At 42.1% G+C, this 21,436-nt stretch overlaps 1 protein-coding gene across 3 annotated transcripts in view; it reads left to right on the top strand.

Annotated features, from left to right (window-relative positions):
* HDAC7 (histone deacetylase 7) overlaps positions 1-21,436 on the top strand; it is a 252,155-nt gene that overhangs the window by 100,953 nt on the left and 129,766 nt on the right. For 2 of the 3 annotated variants that reach the window (XM_081321842.1, XM_081321843.1), the window contains exon 1: positions 2,223-3,012. In XM_081321842.1, the coding sequence (XP_081177968.1) occupies positions 2,835-3,012 (178 nt within the window). In that variant the 5' untranslated portion in view covers positions 2,223-2,834. Of the gene's footprint in view, positions 1-2,222; positions 3,013-21,436 lie in introns of those variants that run through there. The other variant, XM_081321844.1, reaches the window with a different exon arrangement.

The raw sequence follows: 21,436 nt of genomic DNA on the forward strand, positions 1-21,436 counted from the left end.
TCACAACTTTTTGAGTTTTTATCTGCTGTACTTCAATATAAGCTGACTAGTGCTTGTGATTGGTAAATCTGTATTCTGTAAATACAGATTTAAGTTCCCACATCATGCTAAAGCATAATGTAATTTTAATTGATGTTGGCCTAGGCAACCTTGGGTCTTTCATGACTTGTGGACTTCAGCTCCCAGAATTCCTGAACCAGCCATGCTGAGGGAAAAGGGAGAGGTTTCCAAGCTGAGCCATGTTGGCTCAGGAATTCTGGGAGTTGAAGTCCACAAGTCATAAAAGAGCCAAGGTTGCCTACCCCTGGCCTAAACTGATGGGTAAACCAAACTGCTGTAGTAGTATTAATAGTTTAATATGGTGTATAAACATATAATTAAGGGAATTATCACTTAGTACCAGGTGTAAGCCAAATCATAGACTTGGCATTTAGCTGAACTGAAATTTTATCTATCTACCAGACTGAATTATTCCCTGGAATCTCAAGAAGAAAATCAATCTCAAGATAAATTCAATTTTGGAGACTGTTTTATGATGTAATTGTACACAAAAGAAAGAAATAAGAAGAGATGGAAGGGAAACTGTCTCTTCTGGTAAAGATCATGCATGAGAAAAAAAATCAGTAACAAATACTAGTTTTCAAAGGTTTGATACATGGATATTTCCTGCATTTTTAAAAAATAGTGTTAAATAGCTGATTTTATATAGAAGAAAGACTATATTTCCCCAACACCCTACTTTATGCTTTGCTAAGTATTGTCTGAATTTACACAACCCACTAAACTATGGTTTTCATACATTAATTGGGTTCATACAATACTTTTAATTACTATAAAACCAACATGACCCACATTATGACTTAGTGAGATATAAATGCATCCAATCATAGTTTATTCAACAATCCATTATTACAGCATGTCATCATATGAACTCTGATCTCAGTTCACCATATCTATTCAAATAGTTCTGCCAGTCATTATGTACCAAAGTATACAGTGGTACAAAAATTTAATCACTTTAATTATACAAATTGAATTTAAAATTCCCTAATATGGTGCTGGAGAAGACTCCTGCGAGTCCCTTGGACTGCAAGGCGATCAAACAGGTCAGTCCTAGAGGAGCTCAACCCTGACTGCTCTTTAGAAGGCCAGATCCTGAAGCTAAAACTCAAATACTTTGGCCACCTAATGAGAAGGAAAAACTCACTGGAGAAGAGCCTAATGCTGGGAAAGGTTGAGGGCAATAGAAGAAGGGGACGACAGAGATTGAGGTGGCTGGATGGAGTCATTGAAGCAGTAGGAGTGAGCTTAAATGGACTCCAGAAGCTGGTAGAGGACAGGAAGGCCTGGAGGAACGTTGTCCATAGGGTCGCGATGGGTCAGACACGACTTCGCAGCTAACAACAACAATATTTAATGAGATTGCAGTTAAAAGTTAAATTAAAAATGTAGTGTATCTCAGCATTCTCTAGACTCATATTTGATTTGATTCTAAAGGAGAATTAAAACTTAAGAATTTATTATTACTCCTGCAGTGCAGGAATATGGGCCATCATTTTTTTAAAAATAGTACTGCAAACAGTCCTTGTTTAGCAACCAGAATTGGGTCTGGCAGCTCTGTTTTTAAACAAAGCGGTTGCTAAGTGAAACTGCTTACAATCTCACTGCAGCTTTCCTTTGCTTTACAGGTCACAAATGTGAGGAAAAGTTTACTTTTTCATCACCATTGTAACTGCAAATGGTGACTAAACGAGATCTACCTGTAAGCAACCTATGGGCTATTCCAAGTCATACCAATGGGAAGGTTCCGAATAAATTGTGATTAAAATTGGCAGGTTTTAATCACAACTCCCTTGGTCGGCTGACCTCTCGGTGAGCTTCAATTCAGTCTTATTTGTCCCCATGTTGCATTTCAAACTTTTATGAGTAAAGCCTCCTGAACTTCCGGGCCTTCTTCGGCCAGAGAATCCCTGCCCCATCGGCTCGAAATAACCACGAGCCAGGTCGAGGCTTTGGAAACTTTTATCCCCTTTTCCGTGTCTGGGAAAAGCTGCGAAAGCGCTTCGGAACGCAGTCATGGCCAATCGCGGGAGGCGTTCCCACGTTTTCAACAAGTTAAACTCGGGTTGTGAACGCGAAGCCGTGCCTCGCATTTTAATCCAGACGTTGGGTGTGTGTGTGTGTGTGTGTCTGTGTGTGTGTCTGTCTGTCTGTCTGTCTGTCTGTCTGAACTAGATCACCGTCCCTTTGACTCTCACGTTTGGGAAGGAGTCGCTCTCGGCTGAGGCGGGAGCTTCGCTCCCGAGCACCAGATGGAGCACTTGAACAGCAAACTTTCCGAGCGCCCTGCCATTGGTTGAGGTTGGGCCAATCGCGAGCGCCCTCGCCAAACAATGCAACTTTCTCCCCTGCTCAGTGCGGGTTCCTTTCTTTCTATTTTTTTTTTACTCCTCTTTTTTTTTCTCTCCCTTCCCCTTCTTTTTCTTTATTTCCTCTTCTGTTGTTCCCCCGTTCGCGCGGTGGTCCTCCTCCTCCTCCTCCTCCTCCAGCGCCTTGGTACCGATCGGCTGCGCGGGTGGGGAGAAGCGGAGGCCGGGCGCAGGTGGATCCGCCCGGGAGAGGCGTTAGCGGCTGCGGCTTCCGAAGGATGGAGCTGACTGGGATCGCCGAGCCGAGCCGCTGAGCTCCAGCGCCGGCGACCAGGATTGCCCCCCCCCCCCGTGCTTCGCTGCCCTTCTTGACCCGAGCGTGTGAAGCCGGCGGAGAGAAGCTTAAACGGATCTCTCCTGCGCGCTCCCGAAGGGAGGCAGCAGCCGGGAGGAAGGGTCCCCTCCATGCCAGGGCTGCACCCAGCGTCGGGCACCGCCGCTAAAACGAGCAACAACCGGAGCAGCTCCTCCAGCGCTCACGGCTCCGATTCTCTTTTCTCCTCCCCAGATGGAATTAAAGGGCGAACGGCAGAGGAGGAGAAGGGCGTGAGCCGGGCCGAGAAGAGCGGCGCCTCCAGCCAAGGTAAGAGCCGACTCGAGCCGGCGGCCGATCCCTCCTCGGGGGTGGCGGGTGGGGGAAACGGTGACAGCAACCCGCCGCGAAGGGAAGCGGCGACTGGCGTTAGGAAACGAAAGACGAGCCCAACCGGGGCGCAGGGAGGGAGGGAGGGAGGGTCCCCCTTTCCTGCATTTTCTCCGCCTCGTGACTCGCCCAGGAGAAAGGAGTTGTGCGGCGGCGGCGGGTTGTGAGTGTGTGTGTGTGTGTGTGTGTGTTGTGGGGGTGGGGGTGGAAATGGAGCTTTCCTTTCTCCGAGGACGGCAACGGGGCAAGGCCTTGAACCAGGGGTCTTCAAACTTGGCCCTTTTATGACTTGTGGACTTCAACTCCCAGAATTCCTCAGCCAGCTTTGCTGGCTGAGGAATTCTGGGAGTTGAAGTCCACAAGTCATAAAAGGGCCAAGTTTGAAGACCCCTGCCTTGAACTGTTCAGAAAGCGAAGCAGCCGTAGAAAGGCGGGGAGTGGGGTGGGGGTGGTGGGGTGGGGGTGGGTGGGGTGGAAGCCCTTTTGACCGCTTGGAAACGGAAGGCTTTGAAGTCCCCCTTGCGCATTTTCTGGAATCCGCAGGAATCGCTTTTTCAATTCGGTGGAGGGACTCTCACTCACTTCCCAAGTAAGAACGTGAGAATGCCGGCGTTCGAATCCGCTGCAGAGTCGGTCATCCCCAGCGGTGCAGGAGAATGGGATATGCTGGTGGGGGATGATGGAAGCGGTAGTTCGTCCACCTCTGGAATCTTGTCACAGTTGAGGGAGAGGCTGTGATAGTTTCTCCTCTCCTCACCCCATCCCACCCTACCCTCTGTGCCTAGGCATCTATAATGCGCACGTAATATTGAGTGGAGTCCCTGTAACAGGGTCTGTTCAGGGTCTGTGCAGAGGTTGCCGACTGTCCCTGTCGTTTTTTTTAGAGGACCATGTACCTTTTCTGAATGAAAAGTTGTAGCTAATCACTGTTTTGCTTTTTCAAAGAGATTTTCTGGTTATTTCCAGTTTCTCTCAATCCGTATGTTTTAAAGATCCTTCTGTTTTTAAAAAGTCTTCAGTGTGCACATACAGCTAAATTTAATTGACATGTTCTGGTCCAGGAAATCCAAGCAATTGCATACTTTAGTTTTAGTTTGTGGAATAAAAACTTGACTCACTGGCCTCAGCCATCTGAAACTCTATGTTGACTTTATGCGTTAGCATTTACGGTATATTACACTTTCAAGACTTCGAAACCCTTATTAGAACTCTGTTGTTTTTCTTCCCTAGCATCTCCCCATTTGTTTCCTTTTATGTTTGTAACTCACCGTAATTCAGGGTTTGTCTTATTGATTTGGAAGAGGGAAAGATGTTGTCTTTTAGATAAATGGCCCTGATTGTCATTACTAAGAGAGAGACAGCGCTTAAACTTCGACTTATCCTTTGGGGGCTATGTAAGACAGTATGATAATCATCAAGGGATTTACTTGCTTTGGACTTTATATGCTTCACCTGGACATAGTGTCTGTCCCTTCTTACTCCAAAGTTTGACTGGACTCTTTGTCCTACTCTCTTATACTATCTGGTCCAAAAAACTGAATTTCAATTTGCCTTTAATATGCTTTGAAACTAGAACTGTTGTGATTTTCCCAAACATGTGTGACTACAATACCCATTATTGGCCCAGGGATGAGAATTGAAAGAGCAGTATGTGCAGAGGTTGCCAACTGTCCCTGTCATTTTTTTTAGAGGACCATGTACCTTTTCTGAATGAAAAGTTGTAGCTAATCACTGTTTTGCTTTTTCAAAGAGATTTTCTGGTTATTTCCAGTTTCTCTCAATCCGTATGTTTTAAAGATCCTTCTGTTTTTAAAAAGTCCTCAGTGTGCACATACAAATTACGTGCTTTACCAAGACTGTGTTCTTGATAAGGAGAAAGTATTCCTACTCTGCTGATTAGCAGAAGTTCTCCATCTTCGGCCGTTGTATGTGTGTGTGTGTGTGTGTGTGTGTGTGTGTGTGTGTATATATATATATATATATATATATATATATATATATATATATATACGTCGCATATATATATATATGCGTCGAAACGTCGCACCTACACCTTTAGTTCTACGCGGGAGGAAACCCGAATGACCGAAGATCCATATATATATATATATATATATATATATATATATATATATATATATATATATATATATATTTTCGTAGATTTTCACGGGTATAGGTATGTAGGTCTTGGCGTATTTGGGTCTTTTCCCGTGTAGGATTGAGGGTGTCTTGGCGACATTTCGATGAGGTCCCACTTGTCATCTTCAGGCTGGTGTCTTCGGTTTCGTGCTTGTGCACAAGACCTGAATGCGCCAAGACCTACACACACACACACACACACACACGTGTGTGTGTGTGTATATGTGTATGTGTATGTATATATGAGATGGGTCAGGGTAGCATGTTGCTCTTGTTGCAAGCCTGAGAGGAGCACATGAGTGTTAGTCTTGCCTGATATGTGATTTTATAAATTGGTGGTAAAGAAAAAGTCAACATACTTCAGGCTTTGGTAAGTGCTGGGTGTGCACTTAGTAGAGAGAAATATAATGCTTTATTGTTAGGGTTGTTATGGATTCCCAAACAAGATACATTTACATTGGTCAGGTGGTCAAGAAGAAGGACCTTCAGAAATGTGGAGGACCTCTTCCTGGGGAGGAGAGTGTGTGAGGACCCATAATTGAGCAACATTCCCGGAGGCATTCAGTGGATGGTTTGTGCTAAACGTGCCTAGCAAACTATACAATTAAAAATTAAAGCATGGGAGGGGGGCAGTGAGAACCTACCCAGTCATTCAATGGCAAAAATAAAAGGTTATATTCTCCTGCTATTATTGAAGTGTAACAGCCTGATTTCCTCTCAGAACATCTCCATTTAAAAGAATTTTTGATAATTGGGCCGAGAAACATTTCAACAAAGTTTTGAGATCTGCTTATTGGAATAGATTCGGTACTTGATGAGTTTTTTAAATGCAATCACTGTGGCTAATATAAGGCAGATGTTACTGATGGCTCATACCAATCATTCCTTTTGGGAAAAAGGGAAGACTAATAAATTCGTGAATGGGAGAGGCTTCTGGTTATCTTGCTTTTATTCCCTAACATTTTCCCCTCTCTTTCTTGCACCGCTATCATTAACAGATAAACAGTGCATCTAATAGTTGCCCATCCACAGGATATTTAATTAAAGCCTGCTTGCACAATGTGTTGATTCTGGTTTTTTTTGTACGTGGTGGTAATATCCAGCCATGAGCTCCTCAAGGGCAGGGATCAAAGTAGCAGGTGAAAATCTTGGGGGCTTCCCCAGCATGTTTCATATTTTCAGCTACCTGTTTCCATCCTAAGTGCCAAATGCTGATACGATTCCTTCTCATCTCAAGTAGAATTGTATGGGGTGTTAGCGGTTTTTGGAGAGCCGATCGTTGTTTAACCAAGGAGCATAAACGGAAACTCAAAATCCAGTCCCAAGATTCTAGACTTCGGTCCTGGGCTTCTCTTCTCAGCCTGTATGTCTTCCCCACTCTTCTTCCCCAGCAATGGAGTCCACAGAGGTCTATCTCCCGTTTTTATAAAGCTCTTCTGGCCGGTGCATTTATCCTATGAGTCCTTTCATGCTAGGCTTCTATTCTACAGTTGTCTTATTTCTGCTCAAAAATGTTTTCATCTCCCGCTCTTAACTTTCCTCACTTTTTCTGCCACTTTTTTTTTTAAATCCACTTTAAAATCGGGTGGCGAAATAAACCCAGAGTAGCTGTGTAACATCTTTTGATTGGCAGTAGAAAGAGACCTCTGTCTGAAAACAATTGTTTTTTTTCCCCTTCCTGCGAATGTTTCTTTCGCTTTCTGTAGATTCTAACCCACAGATGTAACAACCTGTTGGGGACCCTTTTGACCATGATGGCTGAAAACCAGTGGCATGGTTTCCTTCTATTCTGAAGTGAGAAACGGATGAAAAGCGTAGTTTATGCTCTTAAAAAAAAAGCCACGTTACAATTTTTTTTAAAAAAGGTCCTCGGTCCTATAAAGAAAAATTCTCCCCAATCCCAGCCTTGGAATGCGACCTCAACTGTCTCTAGACTCGAGTGTCTTCTCCCATCACTAGAATTTGTATACAGCTTGTCCTTGATGTATGACCACAATTGGAGCCATAGCTAAACAATGCTGTCGGTAAGTAAATGTTATGACTGGTTGTTGTTGTTGTTGCTGTTTTTTTGCTGCAGTTATTCATTGAATTATACGGTCATTAAGGGAATCCAGTTCGCCCATTTCCTTTGTCGGAAGCGTTCTGAGAAGGTTGCCAATGGTGATCCCGTGATCCCAGGGTGTTGCAACCATTGTAAATACGTGCCAGTTGCCAAACCTCTGAATTTTGATCACCTGATCCTGGAGACTCTGCAGTGATCATAAGTGCAAGGACCGGTTATGAGTCATTTTTCCAGTGATTAAATGAATAAGTTGTAAATTGTAGACTCCCTATATATTCTTGTTCTTGTATTCTCTCTCTAGAAATCGCCATAGAGGTTAAACATGTTAGCTTTCCAATGCAAGGTGTTTCCAGCTGGGGTGGGGGAGCCCAAAGGAAGAAAAACATACCTAAATGTTGTTTTTTTTCCTCCCGTAAGTTGGTAACCTTATTTTGGATCTCTGTCTCAAGAGCTAGGTTCAGTCTTGATACTTGGATATGTCTGCTGATGACTTCTCTACAGCTCCCATGTTTACATAGTTGAGAGCTCTATGGAGCAAATCTCAGTATATCCTCTCAAAAGTGAGCCACGTTGAGTTCAGTAAGGTTTATTTATTTTATTTATTTATTTTATTAAATTTATATACCGCCCTTTCCCGAAGGACTCAGGGCGGTTTACAGGGCATTTAAAACAACCAATACAAAAGTTAAAAACAAATTAAAAAAAGATTAAATCATCCCTAGAATTAAAAACCCCACTTAAAAATTCTCAGCCTGGGCCGGAGAGCTCAAAGAGCCAGGTTTTCAGGTCGGGGGCAGTCCTAAGCTCCACGGGCAGCTGGTTCCAGAGGGCATGCGCACCCACAGAGAAGGCCCTTTCCCTGGGTGTTATCCGCCGACAATCTTTTATCGGTGGCACCCTGAGAAGACCCTCCCTGTGGGAGCGCACTGGACGAAGGGAGCTTGATGCCGGCAGCAGGTGTTCCCTCAGATATTCCGGACCCAAGCCATTCAGGGCTTTATAGGTCATCACCAGCACCTTGAATCTCACCCGGAGGGCAACCGGAAGCCAATGCAGCTCGCGGAGTAGAGGTGTTACATGGGAGTATCGGGAAACCCCCATCACAACTCACGCGGCCGCATTCTGCACCAGCTGAAGCCTCCGAGTGGTCCTCAAGGGCAGCCCCATGTAGAGAGCGTTGCAGTAGTCTAGACGGGAGGTCACGAGCACATGAGTGACTGTGCGTAGGGCATCTCGGTCCAGATAGGGTCGCAACTGGCGCACCAGGCGAACCTGGGCAAAAGCCCCCCTGGCCACGGCTCCTATATGATCTTCAAAATTTACATCCAGTTTACATCCAGCTAGCACTGCAGCCTTATCCTATGTATAAAGCTATCTTTACCAAATGTCTCCCGATACTCCCATGTAACACCTCTTCTCCACGAGCTGCATTGGCTTCCAGTTGCCCTCCGGGTGAGATTCAAGGTGCTGGTGATGACCTATAAAGCCCTAAATGGCATGGGCCCGGATTATCTGAGGGCGCACCTTCTGCCGGTGTCAACTTCCCATCGTCCTGTGCGCTCCCACATGGAGGGCCTCCTCAGGGTACTGCCGGTCAAGGATTGCAGGCGGGTGATCCCCAGGGAGAGGGCGTTCTCTGTGGGCGCGCCTGCCCTATGGAATCAACTGCCAACGGAACTCCGGGCTGCCCCCCGACCTTTGTTCGTTTCGCCGGGACCTAAAAACCTGGCTCTTTGAGCTATCTGGTCTGGACTGAGGGGTTTTAATGATTTTAAATTGTGATTTTGACTTTTTGGGGCTATACTTAATTTAATTTAATTTTAATTTTATATTGTATTGTTTTTTAAATTCTCCCCTGTAAACCGCCCTGAGTCCTTCGGGAATAGGGCGGTATATAAACCGAATTAAATAAATAAATAATAATAAATAAATCTTACTGAACTGAAAGCGACTGACTTCGGAATAGGAACGCATAGGACGGTCTGCTAGCTTTGTGATATGCTGGGGAAGGGAGGCTTCTGCTTTTCTTGCTTCAGGGAAAGGTTGGAAAAGGCTCCTGTATTTTATTTTATTTTATTTTTTTCTTGATGTGAGTTAGTTCTGGAGGAGCCCTGTCCTCCTCCTCCTCCTTTCATGCCTGCTCGAAGGCAGTTCAAGAGGTTTTGCTGTGTCTTTGCCTCTTGCTTCATCCCAGTGTTTCCCATGCGTATGCTGGCTCCAATTGCTTCATCGAGTTTACTCCCTCTTCTCCAGCAGTCCCAGAATGGCCCAAGCAACAGCTTCCTGTGCTTGCAGTCTGGGTTGGGTCAAGAACGCAAAGGAAGATGGGGCTACTATATATCCAATCCAGGAATGGAGAACTCAACTGACCTTTTGAAGTTTCTGGACTCTTATCATAAGCTATTAAAAGTGTAGGAACTCCTTCCCCCTCTATCTCTTCCTTGTATCAGAAAATAATCTGATTGCATGCTAACAGCCCATCCATATGTTCAAACAGAAAGTAATCTTCCTCTAAGCACCAGCTGGACTGTCAACCAGAGTTGTCCTTCAGAGCTGAAGATCAACACTGAAATAAATAACTTGAGACTTTAAAAATTGAATTCCCCCCCCCCCCAAAAAAAAAAGAAAAAGAAAAAGGGCGAAAATGGAATAGCATGTCGTTTTCATTCGCATTTCTTGTTTTTAATTTATAAGCCAAAACAGGGTTCTTAGAATAATGGGTGTTACATGGAGAGTTTTCCCAGGCACTTTAGGAAAGGGCTGCTGTTTAGTGATGGAGTAACTACTTTGAATGCTAGAAGATACAAATTTACTCTGCGGAAGAATATGTGGAAGAGCTGGTGCTAGGCCACCCAAACCCACGCTGACTCAGGGTGGATCTACTTTATTCTAGCCAGGCTGGGGGTATGATGACCTCTTTATTTAACAATCTGCCTGATGAATATATCAGATTACTTGCCAGCTCAGCAGCTTTTTTTTTAAATGTCATTGATATGCTGCATCCCATGGAGTACTGTATTTTCTACTGTATCTTTAGTTTATGGGTTAGGTCTGCCTTTTTCTAAACAAACGCTACTTTTAAAAGCTCTCAGGTTTCATATAGCCACGATCTAAAATAATGTACAGTAAACCTGGGGATATGAGGGATTCTTCCTCTCTCTTTAAACCCTGGCTAGTTCTACATCTGGGACTATCAGACTTGGGAGGAACAACTTGCAGCTAAGCTTTGTGTACAAGAATGAAGCTGCTGAGCTGGCATATTTTGCATATTCCAAAACTGCATTTCTAGAAACACAGCTCTAGCTTGAAGGTAGCCAGATGCAAAAGGGGCATGGCTTTGACTTATAGGGAGTTTCCACAAATATTGTCCATCTGGTCATGCAGACTGTTTGGCTGGAATGCCCTCTAAAATTATTAAAGGTGCAGATGTCTAGTGTTATTCTGAAGGTGAACAATAAGTGTGGGGAAAGCTAGTTATAATGATGTACACACACACACACCATGCCGTGTTCTGCATTTTGTGTGCTGTCTTCAGGGTCTTTCCCGCTCGCACGGAAATTCTGCTGATGCAGGATATAGAAGCAGCTGTGTTCATTTGGACTGTGCTTGGAAAACTACTCTGCAGAGAAGCCCAGAACATAAGAGTGGCATCTTAGAGGCTTCATTGTTGTGGATGTTGCTGTATCAGTGATCTTCCATGCAGGAGAGGCTGGGGAATTCCATTGTCATGGCAATTCTGTGAGGAAAATGCGTCAGAAGCACTCTCTGTATTGTGTCTGGTATCTGTGGTTCCCTTCTTAGGCGTAGGTTGCTAGAAGCTTTGATCCACTTTGGGGATCAGGGATCAGATGATGTCTCTGGGGTCTGTTAATAACAAAGACCTCATCCGCTTCATTTGGTAAACTCTTGGAGAGAGACACCAAAAATGAATGACGGAGCAGAAAGCTTGATTCCACATTCCTTGAGCTTAGCATTTTATTCGGTGCTTATACTACTAACTGTTTTCCATGAGTTGGAATGGGTTTGGGGAGAGAAAGATAAAGAATCTGGCATGCAACTTCGCTTCTCAATATCCTCCACTTTCATCACGAGTGTGTGTGTATGTGTACGTGTGTATAATAATCAAACTTAACAAAATGTCTAGTGAGAGGAATTGGTCAAAATACTCCTGATATTTAAAAGTTGGTGATTTTATTTTGTTTCAGTTTTGAGTAGTGGTGCAAGGGGAGTGGTTATGCCTTTTATGTTGATTTTATTTGTGAAAAGAAAAGGTCTTCGGCCTGGGGTTAATTTGCCAGTGAAGCTCCTGTCATCTTCCTCCCTCCCTCCCTCTTGGGGGGGGGCTATTAAAAATTAGTGGTAGGTCACATGATTGGCTTCAGATGTTCTGCAGTTGGCATCTCTAGGTATAGCTAAGAACTGCTTGGAAGTCTTGAGAGTTATAAGCAATCAGCATAGACCATTCCGGGCTAAATGGACCAGAGGTCTTACTATGTAAAAGGTTCCCATATTGCCTATTCTCCATCAAGAAATTCAAAATGATATAATGATGTTTTCAGGCGAAGAAAACCGTGCAGGCCTTGTTCTGTGCATGGAAGATCCTAGTTCTTAATGACCCCAGAGTGTATGATTCAGATTCAGATGGGGAAGCTTGCATATCTAGACGTTTATGTGCCTAAAGTTCATTCTGCAACTCATTCCACAACCTACATGGGGGAAATGGTATAATTTTTTTATGCAGCATTTCTGGAAAATGCTAGGTAGAGAAGGCTGGACTTCAATACTGAAATTCAACACTTTTACTTGTTCTCAAAAAGGCTAGTAGGATTGATCTGGTTAATACTGTATTGTTGTAGAAGAAGGGTTTGCCAAACCACTTCCATTTTGCTGCCAAAAGCTACATGGAGTTGATATCCATGAAGTCACAAGGAGTTGAACTTATGTTGAAGTAGACTTTATGAAAATAACTAGTAACTGACAGATTCCTCTGTTTTCATCTGGGCTCCAACCAAACTCGGGACCACTTATCTTGTGGGTCACAGAGTCACACATCTGAGAGCTGTTCAGACAACAGGACAATATTTGTCTGCTGATGGCTCATATGCCTGATTGCTCCTCCTGCTGAAGTAACTGATCTCTGCTCTCTTTGTCATCTGAATAAGAGCATGCAGAGCAAATCACAGGCTCCTTAACTGGTTTTCATATTGCTAATGGTCACCCTCTTGACCAGATATTCCTCTGTGCTGTTCATTTGGGCAACATAATAGACCAGAGGCAGGCTGCATGCAGGAAACTATTTCCACTCAGCTAAAGGGGCAGAAGAAAGGATGATTTATTTATTTATGTATTTACTTACTTCTTTATTCATCAGACAAAAATTACAAATTCGAATGAACAAAATGAAAAAAAAAATGTAACAGGGATGGTAGGCACGTTTGTGCACTTACACCCCCCCTTTAGGAATCTCTTAAATATGGGATGAGGTCCACAAAAGTTAAAGTTAGAATGAAAACTGTGAAAGTTAGTAGCTGAGACAACTGAATCGGGCAAGATATTTCCGTGACTGAGCACAGTTGGTATGTTTATCACTACATAACAGTTCTTAAGTTATTTGAATGTGGTGGGTATTGTATAATCTTTTATGTAATGCCTAGATCAAACTTCATACCTTCAACTCAGGGTCCTTAAATGCACAAGCAGTAGCTCAGAGGGATAGTTCCCATGGCGTATCCTATTTTAGATGACAAATGTGGGGTGGGGGGGGGGGAATCCTGTAACTGAATGCTCTAACTAGATGGCCTTGATAGGATTTTTTTTTTCCTTTAAAGGCCTGCCCACCATCCCATGGCAGTGATTTCTGACTGCAGCACATTTTCCACTTCACTTGCTCTTTTTAAGTGAACTATGTGGAAAAAGAGTAACTGTCCCCTAATTATCATATCTGATGTTTGCAAATGGCTCAGAATGCTTGAAAGTGTTTCCAGTGCCTTATCTCAGGGATTTTCAAACTTGTTCAGGCTGCAGAACCTGTTGGGTTGTTTTTTTTTTAAACGTATTTCCCAGAACCCCTGATTGAGAGGCAAAATTTTAATAGTAGAAAATTGGATTTGCTGAAGTGAACGTTTTTTCTTTTGGCCCCTTTGTCTTTCATAGAACCATGGAACCCAGTTTGAAAAACTCTTTAGGCAGTATTATTGTACAGATTGCAAGGAGGAAAACTAAAGCTGAATGGGATGGTAAAAGGGAGATTTGATTCAGGGTCTTGTTCAGCTATGAAAGTGTCATTATGTTAGCCCTTTTCAACTTTTTTATCCTGGAGAACCCTTGAGGATTTTTTTTCAGGTTACAGGGACCCTGCATAATTTTTTAAATTTTTTTTTTTGAAAATGTCACAATCCAATTAATTTCTTTTTTAAAATAGATATTTTATTAAGCTTTTATAGTTACAAATCTTTAGTGCTTAATAAACAACGTATTGTCTGGGTTGACATTTTTTACACTGATAGTAATACAACTTCCATTCTTATTCTCTACTCCATTTTTCTAGCCATTTGTAAAAATTATGCCCTGTTTGAAAATATTCTATATCTTCTTTCCTTTTCATTTTCAATGTAAGCCTATCCATTTCCGCACAGTCCAGAATTTTCTTAAATGTATCTTCTTCCATTGGCGTTTCTTCATTTTTCCAATACTGTGCAAATGTAATTCTCCCAGCTGTTAATACATGTAATATTAAATATATACATTTTTTGTCATAGTTCTCTGTGATTATACCGAGAAGTAGTAGTTCTGGCTTAAAATCTACATGTTTTTTTTTAAACATTTTCTCTAACCACATGTGTATTTTTGACCAAATTTTTTTGCTTTAGGGCATGTCCACCAGAGGCGATAGTACGTGCCTGGCTTTTTTCATTTCTAACTTACTCCGTCTACTTTCACATCTAAAATAATAGCAAGTGACAGATGTGACATGTAAAAATTCCCACCGTTGCTGCGATTGTGTGATGCACAGAGTAAAAACAAAACCCACACAATATTAATTTTTTAAGGTATCTCTCACGAAACGCCTAATGCCCTCTCATGGAACTATGGGGCTGCATCGAACCCAGTTCAGAAAGGCTGCATAGCATGATCTTGTTCCTGATTCTTTTTTGTTGTTGTTCAATATTTTATTAATTTTTTATAGTCACGAATTCTTAATATTTTAACAGCAACATACTGTCTCGGTTCCAATGTTTAATTTACTAATACATGTTAAATTCCTTTCTCTCTACCTCGTTTTTCTAGCCATTGGTAAAATATATCCCATGTCCTAAAATATTCTGAATCTTCTTTCTCTTTCATTGTCAGTGTCAGTCTGTCCATTTCTGCACAATCTAACATTTTCTTAATTATCTCTTCCTCCGCTGGGTAATTCTTCATCTTTCCAATGTGGAGCAAATACAATTTCGCTGCAGTTAATACATGTAACATTAAATATACACATTCCTTGTCATAATTTCCTACAATTATACCAAACAAAAATAATTCTGGCTTAAAATCTATGTGTTTTTTAGTCATTTTCTCTAACCATATATGTATTCTTGACCAAAGTCTTTCGGCTTTAGGGCATGTCTACCAAAGATGATAATGTGTGCCTGGTTTTTGTCTACATTTCCAACAATTGCTAGACATATTTTTAAACATTTTTGCTAACCTCACAGGTGTTAAGTGCCATCTGTAGAATTGTCCCTGATTCTTTTCACCTCTATGAAAGACTCAGGGGTAAAGACAATGAAGCAACTCCACACACCCACCCACCCAAAAAATTCTGTTAGCTAAAACTTTTTTTAGGAGAAAAAGTGATTATTCCTTATTTGGTTTCCACAAACCAACTGGTATACCTGCAAAAGAAATTGGGTGGTTCAGAGTCGTAGTTAAAGATACTGAATAAACAATGTGCTCAACCACATTTTATAAATCACAAAGGTTGCGTTCGTACAGCATACTCAGCCTCAGACAAACAAATTACATTATGGATTAGGGCGATGTGTTTGCCCTAGCCAGAATTGTAGCTCACGTGCTAATATATTTAAATAATCTGGCACATTCTGTATGCGAATGAGCAGCATGGTGGCCTAGTGGTGAAGACGCTCACCTCTCACTCGGTAGAGAGTTCAATCCCAGGAAACGGCATATGTTTCTCTTGTACAGCGCAAAACAAAACCTTGCTGCGAACTCCATGTAGGCTTCAGGAAGGGCATCTGGCCAGTAAACGCTCAGCTCCATCCAGTCACCCCTAACCTGAATAGGGACTACAGGGAGTTCTGTATAGATAGCAATGAGGATTCAAAAGAAACTCCTCTCTATCCTTCCCAAAAAAGATTACTTAAAGCTGCAATTCATTCACCGCTGATAAGCAACTGCTGAAATCTCGGCATCCCCATCTAAAGTTGCAGCTGAATACTTCTTACATTTCTAATCACACAAGGCAGCTAAGATGGCAAGTACGATGCAATGGTTGCATTACTGCTTCAGAACTGGAGAGATCTGGGTTCAAATCTCAGCTCATACATAGTCAGTCTTAATTGGAAATTTGCTGTCAGTTTTAAAGGAAACCCCGGCAGGAGTAGGAGTACAAGGACAAGTCAAATATATCGAGGCCTTTCCCTACAAAAGGAAGATGAATGATTAATCATAAAAGTAATGGATCCTTTAGCCAAGCCATTTCGAGATTTAGGTTTCCTGTACAAACCTATGCAGGATTAATTTATCTGTCTTCCAGTCCAACATACTGACAGAGCACTGTCCTAGGAGGAGCAGGGAAAATTTGGTTCTCCAAATATTGCTGATGGACACTCCCAAGCATTCCATGTTGCTGAATTTGCTGGGAGTTGTAGTTGAGCATTATTAGAGATAAACTTGATGCCATATTCTCAAATCATCCAGTCAACAGTGGAAAGCAGGCAAGTTGTTTCTAGGCACTAGCAAAAGTGTTTTATTATTTTTTAAAAAATTAACCACCATCCTTCACTTTTTTCTCACCCTGCTTGGATTTATCTTTCCTTTCCCTTGCCTTCTCAACCCAGTGTTCCTAAAAGATTTCGGTGCCCTAAAAACCTCTGTGACAGCCTCATTCCTATTAACATTTAGGTTCAAATTCCAGCGATATGAATCAAGAGACGCATTTTTTTTAAAAAAAAAACAGCCCCCAAGCACCCATTAATACATTGTGCCCTGCAATATTTTTTTTATTATTGTTATTTGCATACGTATTAGGTTCTTTCTTTGCTTCTTTGCTTCTTTCTTTTCCCAGGCCCACCTGTCACAACTTTTGGATGGCAAAGATTGGCTTCTGGGATGACCCAGTTCCCTAGCAAGTGGCTGCTTTTAATCCTTGACCCGCAAACGGGTTAACTGACTGCCTCTCTGCTCCCATCCCTTCAAGGTGTGTTTGAGAATTTTCCAAGGATCATTAATAGCCGGGCATCTGGGTTCCTGTAGCTATTTATAGTGTTGACAATAAATCAGCTAGCCACCTGAGCCTGCCAAGCTGACTCTTGCTAGGCTGGGTTTGAATATTGTTGGGAAGCATCATCACACACGTTGCCTGGCAAACCAACCCTTGTTCCAAACCTTAAGAATTCTAAGATTGGGTTTGGGAAGACAGTTGGAGAGCCTCTGATTTTTCTGAAATTTAGGGCTGTGGGATTTCAGTTGAAGTGCTTTGTTTCCTTATGTGGCTTTTTCCACCCAATAATTCAAGTTCTCTGGGCAGATTACAAAGTAAAAAATAAAATAAAATGTATTAATAAAGAGAGTCTCAAAGCCTGCAGTAACATAAAACTTTTGCAGTGCTAAATTTATTTATTTATTTATTTAGCAAATTTATATAGCCGCCCATATGCAGAAAAAGGGACTTGCAAGCAGAACAACAATTAAAAACCCTATCACCATGTAAAAACAATATCACTTAAATAACAAGATAAACTTTTTAAAAATAAAAATATAAAAACTATCCTAAGTTAACAGGAATGATGATTTCTGCTATCATACAGGGAGATACGTACATACATACTGTACATACAAAGTATATATAACATACATAAAAACTGGATATCATCAACATGTGCGTGCAAATCTCCCCCCTTCTCCCATGCTTAAAACTATTGAGATTAAGGGATTTTGGGGAATAAGATTGGGCAATGAACAAATCCTTGCTTTCAGTCTTTTTTCTACATTTTTTTAGTTTTTCTCCTCAAAACCTCCCAGCTTTTTTCCATTTGGAAAAGCTGAAAATTTAAAATCTCAGATTAAAATACTAAACGTTACATTTTTGCAGATAGCCATAAAGTATGGATGTATCACTTCAAGACATAACAAAATCACCAGCCAGTAAGAAACCATCTAGCAAACACAGACTTACTATGATTGGGGGATGGTTTTGAAAACTGGCTAAGCCCACAGGTTTAACCAACTCTTAGAACTAATTCCAGTTTGTTTCCTGTTTTGCCTGTTTACCCTAACCAGTTTAAAAGAAAAAAAAAGTTTACAGTCTCCTCAAGTTGTGGTTCTTTCTTGAAAGTTTCAATTTTTTAAAACCTGCATGTTAGTAGCATGTGAGAAATATTACAGGAGGTCTGTTGCACATTCTTTTTGGAGAGACTGGGCTATAAACCAATTTATAAACGTAAAGATTGGTAAACAATTGAAGTTGTCCCCTTATACTTAGACTAAAAGCCACATAGGCCACCCTTTATGTTGAGGTTTTCTTCACAATTGTGTGCTGAATTATCTCTATCTGAACTCATTATATATAGAAATCACATGCAAATATGGACATATCTTCACAGAACAAGCTCCATAAAGTCATTGTGAGCATCTCGGAGGCAGAGGCTGAGGAGCACTTTCCTGTTGAAAAATTGGACAGAAAAGCATATTGTAGCAACACTTCTTAAAATATGGATCATAATGGTCCTACTTTTCAATCTGATTATCATAAAAGTCCTCTGGAGGGGGTGGAAGAAAGAAAGAAAACTGTTCTATCAGCCAGACCATTCACAAGGAACTGCTTGCTACCCACATCATATGCTTCCATGGTTCTGCCTTTGTTTGGCACTTCAGAGTTTGGGGGGGTGGCGGGGTGCACAGAGAGTAAAGATATTGTAATGGGATAATTCAGATGGAAGCAGTACAGTAAAGACCAACTTGTGTCCTTTTGAGATTGGTTTCCGTTGTTGTTATAAAGTTATGACAACTTTTTAAATACGTACAATTAGTCAACTCAAAGCAGCTCACATACTTAATGGTCCCACCTGCTATTTCTCCTCCTCTCCAACCCTGTGAGGTGGGTTAGACTCGGAGAGTGTGAGTCATCCAGCCAGCTTCCATGTCTGTAAGGTAAAAGCAAAGGTTCCCCCGCACATGCGTGCTACTCGTTTCCGACTCTAGGGGCCGGTGCTCATCTCCGTTTCAAAGCCGAAGAGCCAGCGCTTGTCCGAGGACGTCTCCGTGGTCATGTGGCCGGCATGACTAGACGCCAAAGGCGCACGGAACGCTGTTACCTTCCCACCGTAGTGGTCCCTATTTTTCTACTTGCATTTTTATGTGCTTTCGAACTGCTAGGCTGGCAGAAGCTGGGACGAGTAACAGGCGCTCACTCTGTTACGCGGCACTCGGGATTCGACCCGCCAAACTGCCGACCTTCTGATCGACAAGCTCAGCGTCTTAACCCACTGAACCACCGCGTCTGAGAGACGCCTAAATCTCACAGTCTCCTGCTTTCAAGGACAGCACCATCTCTACCTACATGAAACTGGTTCTCTCCTTCCATTCAGGGGAAAGCTTTTTTTTTTTTAAAAAAAGAACTTTCTTCCAGTCTGTGCTATGCAAAGCCCCTTTGTATAGCTTTACACAAATTAATCTAAATATCATCGTGGTGAACTGTCTGAATCTTAAAAAGGATTGCCTGTCTTGGCCCAGACTTCAGTCCGATTTTTTAATTTATTTTTAAATTGTTGGATATCGCAGGGTCGCCCTGGTGCCTAGTATGTGGAAACTGCAAACACTCAAGACAGAAAATTCGAAGTGATGCCTGAGCTGATTCATGATGCTTTTCGTGCCAGTCTGCACAAAAAAAATAAAAAAAAAATTGGCCACGGCTTGGATTGGTGGGTGAAACTGCATTTCAGTTTGTCGTCATGGTTGCAGGTTTTGTTCTCTGAATATATGACTTGGACAAGATATGTCAACAAAGACAGGGCCCCGGGGTGCCAGTGAAAGGCACTTTGCCTTTGGGGACTTGAACAGTCACACTGTGTGTTCAAACCAGTGATGCACCCAACTGATTCCAAAGGTTTCTTCCCGCAGTGGCCTTCTCAAGTCTCTGAGGTGCTATTGCGCATGGTTTCCTCCCCACATCCTGTTGCAGCATTCCTCTTTTACTCTCCAAGCATGCTGGTCCCGGATATGTGTGATTTCGTGGACCGTGTCTATTCTTAGCCCACTCTTGAGTTGAGCAAGTCACATTGCCCAACAGCAGTCATGAGGGCGGGGAGGGGAAGCGCGATAACAATACTAGCTGTAAACACAGTGAAAGGAGAGATTAATATGCTTAACTCCAGCCCAGATGTTTTAAATTCACGGTGGTGCAGCTCATTCAGCTGGAGAGTCATAAATTATGAGAGAATGTTGCTGGATCTTGGAGAAAGGAATTTTGTAGTGTGTTCTCTCTCTCTTCCCCCCCCCCTTAGAGCTGGAGGGAAGTGGGTTGAGCTGTCTAGATAGTTATTTTTGAAATGAATAATCCTACATTGCTTACAAGAAGGCAGTTTACAACTTTTTTTTCCCCTGCTTGTTTTTACCTACATAGCAGCCATGGAAGGCAAGTTGGGCTGAGAAACAGTAACTAAACCAAGACCTCGATGACTAAGTGGGGATTTGAATTCAGATCCTCATTTCAATTATAGCCATGGCACTGGCACCACTCGGACTATATTATTACTCTTGGCCCAGCGTCACTTTTGTTTCCTTTCTGCCGTGTTGCATTGGAAAGAAAAGGCTGTAGCTTCCTCTGCTAGCCTCCCTGTTCGGGCTGTTTTTAAAGTACCGGTACCGGTAATTCTTTCCTTCTTGAGGCTCTTTCTAATCACTCCGATTCTCAAATTCTGTGTAGGAAGAGAAAGTAACTTAGTAATAAAAAGTGACTGTGAACATCTAGAGCTCCCAATGTTAGAGGGGACAGTTGCCCTGGTGTCATGGGATCACTGATTCAATAAACTGCTCTACTGGGTTTGCTGCTCTTACCCACTGGATGTCTTTCACTGGGTTTAGGGAGGCTTGAACAGCCTTTCCATCTCCCACTGATCTCTGCAAGAAGTACCGTGAAATTAGGTGAAGTTGAGAACGGGACTCAAAATCATACAAATGAGTTTCTGTGGCTAAAAGTAAATGTCATAAATGCGAACTGGGTTCTCCCCGGTTCTTACTCAATATGCTCAAAGACTCTTTGTGTGATTTTGGTCACTTGATAAGATGGTATTTCTCTCTTAAGGTTGTGTTGACTGTTGTACCTCCTCTGCATGCATCTGTGCTAACATTATCACTTTGTTAATTTCATAATTTTGGGAAAGATTGGCTTTTTCTATCATATTATTAAGCTGGCCAAAGCTTTCCCAATAGTAAAGATAACCTCAGAAAATCTACAATAGATATGAAAAACCTCTTTTCTTTGCTGCACTTAAACTTGACTTATTACCTTCTCAACTTCAACAACAAAGGCCTTCCCCGGCCTTTGCTGTCTTATAAAGTGTAAAGGAAAGCCAATTTAACAGGGCCTGATAGGATCTTCTCTTTTGGGATTCTCTCACTTTTTCATGACAAGGAAAGGAGTCTGTCATCCTTCAAAATTGAACATGAAGATTTCCGTTCCTTGACAAAATAGAGAAAAATCCACAAATATCCAGGTTAGACCATTCAGGCATCTGATCTTTTTTATTCTGGCCCTTCCAACAGTGCTATTTAAAAGCACATAGAGCCATTGTGTTATTGTGGTTGGTACAATTGATAGGAAACTTTTCTTAATGTACACAGCTATGCTATCTTGGTTGTCTGCAAACCATGGATGGATCTGGATAGCATCAATGATGATCAGGGCTATTGCCCAAAGAGATGGACCATAGC

The sequence above is a fragment of the Vipera berus genome (assembly GCF_964194415.1).
Source record: "Vipera berus genome assembly, chromosome: 2".
NCBI lineage: Eukaryota > Metazoa > Chordata > Lepidosauria > Squamata > Viperidae > Vipera > Vipera berus.